Source organism: Carcharhinus amblyrhynchos, chromosome 31, assembly GCF_965287045.1.
Source record: "Carcharhinus amblyrhynchos chromosome 31, sCarAmb.v2.hapA, whole genome shotgun sequence".
Lineage (NCBI taxonomy): Eukaryota > Metazoa > Chordata > Chondrichthyes > Carcharhiniformes > Carcharhinidae > Carcharhinus > Carcharhinus amblyrhynchos.
Genome location: NC_137354.1, coordinates 19499899 through 19511454, shown reverse-complemented (window position 1 = coordinate 19511454; position 11556 = coordinate 19499899). Strand labels below are relative to the sequence as shown.

The following is an 11556-nucleotide window of genomic DNA, read 5'->3' as shown; positions in this document are numbered from 1 at the left end:
GTGTGCATTTTGGCGCCGCACCTGTGCAAAGATATTTTGGCCTTGGAGGGAGTGCAGAGGAGGTTTACTAGGCTGATACCGGAGTTGAGGGGGTTGAGCTATGAGGAGAGGCTGAATAAACTGGGCTTGTACTCGTTAGAGTTTAGAAGAATGAGGGGAGATCTCATTGAGACGTATAAGATGATGAATGGGATGGATAGGATAGAGGTGGAAAGACTCTTCCCGCTCAAAAAAGACAGTAGGACTAGGGGGCACAGCCTCAAGATAAAAGGGGGGCGGTTTAGAACGGAGTTGAGGAGGAACTTCTTCACTCAAAGGGTGGTGAATCTCTGGAATTCTCTGCCTGTTGAAGTGGTGGAGGCTGCCTCGCTAAATATTTTTAAGACGCGGGTTGATGGGTTTTTGATAGGAGAGGGGATTAAGGGTTATGGGGAGAGGGCGGGAATGTGGAACTGAGCAGCGACAGATCAGCCATGATCTTATTGAATGGCGGGGCAGGCTCGAAGGGCTGGATGGCCTACTCCTGCTCCTATTTCTTATGTTCTTATGCCTGTACCCCCACAGAGAGATCACCCATCCCATTGCACCCAAAGCCACAGTGTTGATAAAAGTGAAGGTCGTACCTGTTGAATACTGGGGCGGCATGGTGGTTAGCACTGCTGCCTCACAGTGCCAGGGACCCAGGTTCAATTCTGGAGTCTGCATGTTCTCCCCATGTCTGCGTGGGTTTCCTCCGGGCACCCCAGTTTCCTCCCACACTCCAAAGACGTGCGGGTTAGGTGGATTGGCCAATTTAAATCGACCCTAGCGTCCAGGGAGATGGGAGGTTAGCAGGGTAAAATGTGCGGGGTTAGGGGCCTGGGTGGGATTGTGGTGGGTGCGGACTTGATGGGCCAAATGGCCTCCTTCTGCACTGTAAGGATTCTATGAATGTTACAACCTTGACGTGTGTTAGCAATGAAAACTCTCCCCCTTTTTGCTTTCCATTTACAGCTTTATAACTTTGCCCAGTTGAACGAGAATATCAATTATGTCTACAACGACATCGAACACTTTAAGGATGAACCTCGGACCATTCACATTGGCAGCGAAGAGGACATCCAAGTCACAGAAGAGGTTTACAGGAGACCTTTCTTTACCAAGCCCTCCTGCAGGTAAGCAGAGTGAGTTACCATGGTTACCCGCACGGTTAATGGAAACCCACGCAGACACGGGAGAATGTGCAGACTCCAGAATTGAACCTGGGTCCCTGGCACGCGTGGTTGGGGCGTTTCCTCCTCAGAGCAACATCGCCAGTAAATCCACGGCCTATAACTGATTGGGAAAAGTGCTCTCCCCCTCGCTGAGAGGGTGCTTAGAGTGGGATACCCGTCAAATGGATTGCTGACCTCAGGCTGTTATTCAAGGGTAAGTACGTACACAAAAGCACGGCGGCACAGTGGTTAGCACTGCTGCCTCACAGCGCCAGGGACCCGGGTTCGATTCCGGCCTCAGCTGTGTGGAGTCTGCACATTCTCCCCGTATCTGCATGGGTTTCCTCCAGGTGCTCCAGTTTCCTCCCACATTCCAAAGATATGTGGGTTAGGTTGATTGGCTGTGCTAAATTAACCCTTGTCAGGGGATTAGCAGGGTCAGTATGTGGGGTTATGGGAATAGGGCCTGGATGGTCAGTACAGACTGGATGGGCTGAATGGCCTCCTTCTGCATTGTGGGAATTCTATGATTCTAGCACGTTCCTCAGTGCGCAAATTTGTATTAGTTTGCGCTCAGGAGTGGGACTGTGTGGAATGTGACTGAACAAGGGGAGTGTGGCTGAACTGGGGGAATGGGTCTAGGATCAGGCCCCCTCCCACACCTTCTACCCAATTTAGTCACCTGCCCCCTCTTTCTGCTCAGGTTTACCCTCATGGCTGACGAATTGGGGCCAAGCTACTGAAAGGCCACAGGAATCTTTAGGAGTTGTATCCACCGTATACCCTTTCTATCAGCTTGATGGTGGCCATTTTCTGGTTCCTCAAAAGGATTCTGGGAAATGAGGCTGTGACCTCAGGTTTGGTGGGAAACCGAGCCGAGTTGAAACCAGACAGGAGCAGGAGGCCGTTTTGAAAATGATCGCGGCGATGGGCAGCTTTTACTTCTGTCGCTTGCTTTCGGTCATAAATCGCACGGATAAAATAGCCCCACTGGCCCTTCACTCTGGGCTAGCTGGGTAAAAACCATGTGTCCCGGCTCAGAACGAGATGGGGTAACTCGGGGGGGTGGTGAAACAAAATGAAAATGCATTACGAGCTAAAATTTGGCAATTGTCAGGTCATTTTCACAATGTTCCTGTGGGGAAAAAAAAACATGAACGAGGGCCCTAGTTAGCGTAGTTTAGTCTGACGCACCTCTACGAGATGTCCCAGCGCACTCTCCCTCACCGAAGTTTCCATCGACATTTCCATGTTTATGTGAGAGAGATATGTTTACCGCGGGACCTTTCCCTGCTGTTTATTTTGTATGCCCTGTGTTCCATCAAATGTCTGGAAGGGAACGTATTCTATCTTAAGATGTTCGCTTGGCTCAGTTGGGTCTCTCCCTCTCTCTCCCTCGCTCTTAATAAGAACACAAAGAACATAAGAACTAGGAGTTAGGAGTGGGCCATCTGGCCCCTCGAGCCTGCCCTGCCATTCAATAAGATCCTGGCTGATCTTTTCATAGACTCAGCTCCACTTATCCACTCACCGTAACCCTTAATCCCTTTACTGTTCAAAATTTATCTATCCTTTCCATAAAAACATTCAATGAGGGAGCTTCAACTGGGCAGGGAATTCCACAGATTCACAACCCTTTGGGTGAAGAAGTTCCTCCTCAACTCAGTCCTAAATCTGCTCCCCCTTATTTTGAGGTTATGCCCCCCTGGTTCTAGTTTCACCCACCAGCCCTGTCTCTATCCTATTTCCTTCATAACCTTGAACGTTCCTATAAGATCTCCCCTCCTCCTTCTGAATTCCAATGAGTATAGCCTCAGAACTGCCCAGGAGGAGGCTGTGTCTGCTTGTTCCTCTCTGTGACAATGTCCTGTTTGATGTCCGTTCTTTCAGATATCACCGGTTACCACTGTCCGTCGATAGGTTACCGCTACAGTCGCAGATAGACGCTTTTGTTAATACTCTCAGGGTAAGTACACACTTGGACATTTTCTTATTCCTTATTCGTTCGTTTTTGAGACGTGCGTGTCGCTGACTGTGCCAGCAGTTATTGCCCCGTCCTAGTTGCCCCCTGAGAAGGTGGTGGTGAGCTGCCTTCTTGAATCGCTGCAGTCCCTGGGGTGTAGGTACACCCACAGTGCTGTTAGGGAAGGAGATTTTTTTTTTTGACCCAGTGACAGTGAAGGGAACGGCCGATATATTTTCAGGTCAGGATGGTGAGTGAGTTGGAGGGGAACTTGCGGGTGGAGCTAGAACAAAGAACAACACAGCACGGGAAACAGGCCCTTCGGCCCAACGAGCCCGCGCCGCCGTCCCACTGTCTCAGTGACCTATTCATGATTTTAGTCTACACCTAACGTGCGAGGATCAGGGAGGTCCAATTTAGGGACAATTTAGTACCCAATCAATCAGCCTAAAAGCACATCTTTGGGGGATGTGGGAGGAAACCGGAGCACCCGGAGGAAACCCACGCAACCACGGGGAGAACGTGCAAACTCCCACAGACACAGGCCCAAATCCATGTGTCCGCACAGCAACAGAGATAGTCTCTGAGCTGTCATGTTGCCCTTGAGATGGTCCAGTTTAAGCACACCAACGACATGAAGCAATAGGCAACTCCCGAAGCAACGTCCAAGAGCAGCCCACTACAACCTGCCGCATGCATGCCCTTGCTGGACTTAAATGCCTGTGGAGACAAAAAAATTCATTATTAAACAGGCAAAGACTAACATCCCTGAGGCAAAACGTATTCCCAAGCCTACAATGTTTAGTAAGGCCTACTATATTCCCCAATATGTAGCCCGCTCATATGGCTGTCTAAGTGACTCTTAAACAACCCTAGCGTGCCTGCTTCCACCACCTTACTCGGCAGTGCATTCCACACCCCCACTACCCTTTGCGTGAAAAACTGCCCTCTAATATTTGTCTTATACCTAGCCCCCCTCACCCTAAGCCCGTGACCCCTCGTTCTATCCATTTCTAATAGCGGAAAAAGCTTACCACCATTTACTCTATCTATCCCCTTCATAATCTTATAAACCTCTATTAGATCCCCCCTCAGCCGACGTCTCTCAAGGGAGCTGTTCCCAGATATCTGCTGCCCTTGTCCTTTAAGATAGGTGGGTTTGGAAGGTGCTGCCTAAGAAAGCTTGTTGCTGCAGTGCATCTTGTAGATGGTACACACAGCCTCTGTGTGTTGGTGGTAGAGGGCGTGAATGTTTTGTGGATGGGGTGCCAATCAAACGGGCTGCTTTGTTACAGAATCATAGAATTTTTCAGCACAGAAAGAGGCCATTCAGCCCATTGTGACTGCATTGGTTCCCGAAAGAGCTAGTCCCATTCTCCAGCCCTACCTCCTCCTGGGTGGTGTCGAGCTTCTTGAGCGTTGTTGGAGCTGCTCCCATCCAGGCAAGTGGGGCGTATTCCATCACCCTCCTGTCTGTGCATTTTCGATGGTGGGCAGGAGGTGAGTTACTCACTGCAGGGTTCCCAGCCTTTCAGCTGCTCTTGTAGCCACAGTGTTTATTTGGTTGGACCCAGTTCAGTTTCTGGTCAACAAAACCCCCAGAATATGGAGTCATAGAATCCCTGCAGTGCAGGAGAAGGCCATTCAGCCCATTGATTCAATGTAGGCCCACTTCTTTTTCTCATCCAAGTCCTATCCCTGTAACCCCATGCATTTACTCCACTGATCTCTCTAACCCACATATCTTTGGACACTAAGGGGCAATTTAGCATGGCCAATCCACCTAACCTGCACATCTTTGGACATTAAGAGGCAATTTAGCATGGCCACTCCACCCTAACCTGCACATCTTTGGACACTAAGGGGCAATTTAGCATGGCCAATCCACCTAACCTGCACATCTTTGGACATTAAGAGGCAATTTAGCATGGCCAATCCACCTAACCTGCACATCTTTGGACACTAAGGGGCAATTTAGCATGGCCAATCCACCTAACCTGCACATCTTTGGAGAGTGGGAGGAAACCGGGGCACCCGGAGGAAACCCACGCAGACACGGGGAGAATGTGCAGACTCCAGACAGACAGTGACTCGAGGCTGGTACTGATTTGCACAAACCAGTCTTGGTTTTGTTACGCTTTGATGCTTCAGTGCAGATGCAGAGCAGAACAAAAGCAATTAGAAAATTAAAATCAGCTGCATTCTTCCGCTCAAAAGATCCCAGAATCGCTGTTTGGTTAAGCAAATGTCCATTGGGATTGGGGTGTTTATAAAATGTCTATTTCCCTTCCAGCAATGTTTATTTTCTCCTTGCCTCATTGGCTGGGAGCCTCGAGTGTTTCATACAGGGACCTCTCCGATATCTCACCCAAGTGAGATCCTCAACAAATCGTAGCTGGTTTTTCCAGTTGTGCTGTGGAATTGGGGAATATCATAGTCCAGTGACAATACCACTAAACCACCATCTCCCCCGGGGTGAAGAGGGCAGCAACGTGCATTTATTTAATGTCGGGGCACTCCAATCAGTTTTGGGCTGAAGGGGCATAAAGTAACCCAACCAGGGTCCTCGCTCCTGACCAATGCCGAGTAACCTCTGCCATAAAACCATGATGTGTGGACATTGGATGAGAGCAAGTTCCAAGTGCACTGGGCAACACGGTGGCACAGTGGTTAGCACTGCTACCTCACAGCGTGAGGATCACGGGTTCGATTCCGGCCTCAGGTGGAGTGTGGAGTTTGCACATTCTCCCCATGTCTGCATCTCCGGGTGCTCCAGTTTCTTCCAAAGATGTGTAGGTTAGGTGGATTGGCCATGCTAAATTGCCCCTTAGTGTCCAAAGATGTGCAGGTTAGGTGGATTGGCCATGCTAAATTGCCCCTTAGTGTCCAAAGATGTGCAGGTTAGGTGGATTGGCCATGCTAAATTGTCCCTTAGTCTCCAAAGATGTGCAGGTTAGATGGATTGGCCATGCTAAATTGTCCCTTAGTCTCCAAAGATGTGCAGGTTAGGTGGATTGGCCATGCTAAATTGCCCCTTAGTGTCCAAAGATGTGCAGGTTAGGTGGATTGGCCATGCTAAATTGCCCCTTAGTGTCCAAAGATGTGCAGGTTAGGTGGATTGGCCATGCTAAATTGTCCCTTAGTCTCCAAAGATGTGCAGGTTAGGTGGATTGGCCATGCTAAATTGTCTCTTAGTCTCCAAAGATGTGCAGGTTAGATGGATTGGCCATGCTAAATTGTCCCTTAGTCTCCAAAGATGTGCAGGTTAGATGGATTGGCCATGCTAAATTGTCCCTTAGTGTCCAAAGATGTGCAGGTTAGGGTGGATTGGCCATGCTAAATTGTCCCTTAGTCTCCAAAGATGTGCAGGTTAGATGGATTGGCCATGCTAAATTGCCCCTTAGTGTCCAAAGATGTGTAGGTTAGGGGGATTGGCCATGCTAAATTGTCCCTTAGTCTGCAAAGATGTGCAGGTTAGGTGGATTGGCCATGCTAAAGAGAGATTGAGACCCCCACTCCTTCGCCAATCAAATCTCTCCCCCTTCCTCAGCCCCCCTGCTCTGTTAACTCTCCTGCACCCATTGGTGTCCCCCCCACTCCCACATCCCCCTGCCCTCCCCTCCATCGCAGACTTACAGAGCCTGTGGCCTTCACTGACAGGCTCCCCCTTCCAGCTGGAAGCCAACATCAATCCGACCAGGTAACCACACCTCCCTTCCCACGCACCCCCCCCCCCGCCACCCCCCATTCCCCCACCGCCCCAAAGGGCATCTGTAAAAATCGGGATCTGTGGCTGCACTCGGAACCGTGTTTAACCTGAGCCTCACGGGGTGAGAGAAGGAAAATATCCTACAACATCCTTCCACCTCCCCCTATCCCCCATCAGGGGAGGCGATGGCCTAGTGGCATTATCGCTAGACTACTAATCCAGAAACTCAGCTAATACCCTGGGGACCCGGGTTCGAATCTCGCCACGGCTGATGGTGGAATTTGAATTCAATAAAAAATATCTGGAATTAAGAATCTACTGATGACCGTGAAATTGTTGTCGGAAAAACCTGTCGGGAAGGAAATCTGCCGTCTTTACCTGGTCTGGCCTACATGTGAATCTAAAGCCACAGCAATGTGATTGACTGTCAAAGAACAAAGAAAATTACAGCACAGGAACAGGCCCTTCGGCCCTCCAAGCCTGCACCGACCATGCTGCCCCACTGAACTAAAACCCCCTACCCTTCCGGGGATCATATCCCTCTATTCCCATCCTATTCATGTATTTATAAAGGCACCCCTTAAAAGTCACTGTTGCTTCCGCTACCTCCCCCAGCAGTGAGTTCCAGGCACCCACCACCCTCTATGTAAAAAAACCTGCCTCGTACATCTCCTTTAAACCTTACCCCTTACACCTTAAACCCATCTGCCCCCCCCCCCCCCCCAGTAATTAACTAGGGAAAAAGCTTCTCACTATCCACTCTGTCCATGCCCCTCATAATCTTGTAGACTTCCAGCAGCTCACCTCTCGATCTCCTGACCTCCGAGTTGGTAACCAGGGATGGGTAATAAAAGCTTGAACGAACCCCATAAAAATCTTTTTGGAAAAAGTGCTCACCCGCACATTCCAGATACAACAAATCTCAGATGTAGAGAGGGAGACTAACACAGCGTTAGAAGAACATAACACTGGTGTTCATTTGTAAACAGATAGAATTGAAAAACAGCGAAGTTATGTTGGTTTCATAGGAACTGGGTTAGACTGCGCTTAGGATGGAATTTTTCAACCGTCCACAGAGGGGCGAATGAGCCATCAGCTGGAAAGGAGTGTGAGGAGGCTTTGATTTGTCATTGTCACATTGTTTATTAGTATACAGTGAAAAGTATTGTTTCTTGCTCCCTATACAGATAAAGCATACCATTCATAGAGAAGGAAAGGAGAGAGTGCAGAATGTAGTTTTACAGCTATAGCTAGGGTGTAGAGAAAGATCAACTTAGTGCGAAGTAGGTCCATTCAAAAGTCTGGTGGCAACAGGGAAGAAGCTGTTCTTGAATCGGTTGGTACGGGACCTCAGACTTTTGTATCTTTTTCCCGACGGAAGAAGGTGGAAGAGAGAATGTCTGGGTTGTGTGGGGTGCTTAATTATTCTGGCTGCTTTTCCAAGGCAGCGGGAAGTGTAGACAGAGTCAATGGATGGGAGGCTGGTTTGTGTGATGGACTGGGCTACATTCAAGACCTAGTGTAGTTCCTTGCGGTCTTGGGCAGAGCAGGAGCCCAGACCAAGCTGTGATACAACCAGAAAGAATGCTTTCTATGGTGCATCTGTAAAAGTGGTGTGGAGCATAATTAACATGGGGGCAGTTTGGGGTCTGCTGTGCTGCACCGAGATCCTTGGACCAGAAGCATGAACCCTTTGCTGATTCAGCAACCTTTACTTACCGCCCTGAACTGGGATGATTTCATTCAGTCATCGCCATTGAACCTGCGACTCTCGATTTAATCTGGTCCCTCCCACATTACTGTCAGCAATTGGGAAATGGTGCTCATTGGCAGAGAAGAAACACCGCCAGCCGCTGCAGGGCCAGTGCCCACATGTTAATGCCCAGGTAGCCTTTACGTGGCTTCCCCAGTAAAAGGTTGGCATGAGGTTATGTTCTGCCTCACTGTTGGTGTTCTTGGGGGGGACGAAGCCTTTGGGAACACAAACCTTGCGTATATTCAGGTAGAAACCCCCATTTTTAACTTCATCTGTTCACCAGGATTAGATGGGCCTGATTAACTATAATTTAACACAGAACAGCGTAGGGTGAGAGGGTGGGAGTTGATTAAACTATATTTGTGTCATGTTTCTTGTGCAGGACGTAGCTTTTCAGCAGACAGTTCAATGTATTGGTGCCGGTTTGTCTGTACCTGCTGTTGTTACTGCAGCAGCATAATTGATCCTAATTGCTAAAATGTTTGTTTTAATCTGGACTAATGCAGGGTTGTTATTTTTAGTGTTCTCCCCGGGAAGTTTCAAAGTGGGCATTGATTCGGGTTCCCCTGGGGGAGTGGGGCTTGGTTCAGCTTTTGCCGGGGTGGGGGGGGCGGGAGGGGATTTTCCTGCTCCTCATTCTGGTGGAATCTTCCAGTCCCGCCAACGTGAACGGAGATTCCAAGCTGGAAAGTTCCAATCATGGACAGAGCTCTGTGTGCGGCACAGTGGTTAGCACTTCCTCATGGTGTCAGTGGCTCTTTGTGCGGAGTCTGCGCATTCTCCCCGTGTCTGCGTGGGTTTCCTCCGGGTGCTCCGGTTTCCTCCTCCAGTCCTTCACCAGGTTAGGTGCTAAATTTTCCCTCAATGTACCCAAACAGGTGCCAGAGTGTGGCAAATAGGGGATTTTCGCAGTAACTTCATTGCAGTATTAATGTAAGCCTGTTTGTGACACGAACAAATAATCCAAACTAAAAAACTTTTAAACTCGGACAGGAAGGGTTAAAATAAAAGGCTTTTAAAAGCTTCCTCCCCCTCTCTATGCCTCATTCCAATCAGAGAAGAAAAACTGCAGGTATTTTGTTTTGGAAGATCACATCAAACTAAAGGTGACAAAACACTTGAAAGGTTTGAGTTAAACAATGCCGCATTTCCAGCCTGTCTGCTTTTCTTCATTTTCTCAAAGCAATCTGCCTTACGTCTTGTTCTCTTTCACACACTATTCTGGGGTTTTTTTCCCATTTTTGGACAGGATGTGTCACGCAGATGGAGCACCAAGTACTGGGCCAGCTGACCACTGTAACTCACTCTGCCAAATGCCAGTTTGTGCGTTTGCGATTATATTCTACAGATTACAATAACTGGATAAATATCCCCTAGCTTCTGAATTACTGGAGAATTTACTGTTTATTTTGTGCAAAATTCACCGAGATAAACATCATAGACCTGTAACGTCATCGCTGGTGATCTGAAGCATAAATTGTACGCTGTTTAATAATGAGAGTATATGTAACTGGGTCCTGTTTAAACACTCCTGAGGTATTGTTTGATAGATCTGGGTGTATATATTCCTAAAAGGGGTTTTGTCACAGATGTGTTGAAAGTCAAAGCTTGCTGCAGGTATATGTATAAAAATGGTACTTCCAGTGAATCAAAGAGAAGTGAGATGTTGTATTTACTCTTAGCATTTATTTTTCGACAGGACAAGTGGTTAGCACTGCTGCCTCACAGGGCCAGGGAGCCGGGTTCGATTCCAGCCTCGGGTCGCTGTTTGTGTGGAGACTGCACATTCTCCCCGTGTCTGCGTGGGTTTCCACCGGGTGCTCCGGTTTCCTCCCACAGTCCAAAGATGTGCAGGTTAGGTGGATTGGCCACGCTAAATTGCCCCTTAGCGTCCAAAGATGCATAGGCTAGCTGGATTGGCCATGCTAAATTGCCCCTTAGTGTCAGGAGGATTAGCAGGGTAAATACTTGGGGTTACGAGGATAGGGCCTGGGTTGGATTGTTGCTGGTGCAGGCTTGATGGGCTGAATGGCCTCTTTATGTTTTGTAGGGAAAGCTCTCTAAGTGAACTGTAACATGCATCAGAGCACTTTCATTGACTGTCTCTTCTCCCTGCCCTGATCATTGGCTTTGAAAACCTCTTGCTTATTTTGTTTAATCAGAGACACCTTTAATGTCACAACCTGCACCGCCCCACCCTCCCCCCCACCCCCTCCTCCGTAAAGCAAATAAAGATAGATTTATTTTTATATAGCACCTTTCCCAAATTCGGAACACTGTGAGCCCTGATCCAAATGCATTAAACTAAAGGGAGTAGATGCACACTTCACCACAATGGTGAGAGAGATGGTTGTGGCCAAGTGTTTCACTTGGGTGGCACAGTGGTTAGCACTGCTGCCTTACAGCGCCAGGGACCTGGGTTCAATTCCCGGCTCGGGTCACTGTCTGTGTGGAGTTTGTGCATTCTCCTCGTGTCTGCGTGGGTTTCCTTCAGGTGCTCTGGTTTCCTCCCACACTCTGAAAGAGGTGCTGGTTAGGGTGCGTTGGCCGTGCTAAATTCTCCCTCAGAGTACCCAAACAGACACCAGTGATTTTCACAGTAACTTCATTGCAGTGTTAATGTAAGCCGACTTGTGACACTGATAAATAAACTTTACTTTAAGATTTTATCTCAGTTATTACTCAGATGGCTGAATGTAAACAAATGCTGTTTAAAACCTCCCTCATAACGATCACATTTACCCCTTCTTTCTGCAGGAGACCCCAAATCTTTTGCTGTCCCAGGACCCCAAAAGACCCCTTCCCGCGTTAGTCTTCAGCTGCCAGGTGGGGGTTGGCAGGACGAGTTTAGCGATGATTCTGGGAACTTTGGTGACGTGCCACCGGAAAGGCTTCCCTGAGAAGTGGGGGTGAGTGGACACCTTTTCTCTCGAGT

The 11556-nt window shown here is 48.6% G+C and overlaps 1 protein-coding gene across 1 annotated transcript in view; it reads left to right on the top strand.

The window, feature by feature from the left end:
• LOC145360397 (paladin-like) overlaps positions 1–11556 on the top strand; it is a 74612-nt gene that overhangs the window by 801 nt on the left and 62255 nt on the right. The window contains exons 2-4 of the mRNA XM_080215594.1: positions 994–1154; positions 3084–3159; positions 11379–11530. Coding sequence (XP_080071720.1) covers positions 994–1154; positions 3084–3159; positions 11379–11530 — 389 coding nt within the window. The remainder of the gene's footprint in view (positions 1–993; positions 1155–3083; positions 3160–11378; positions 11531–11556) is intronic.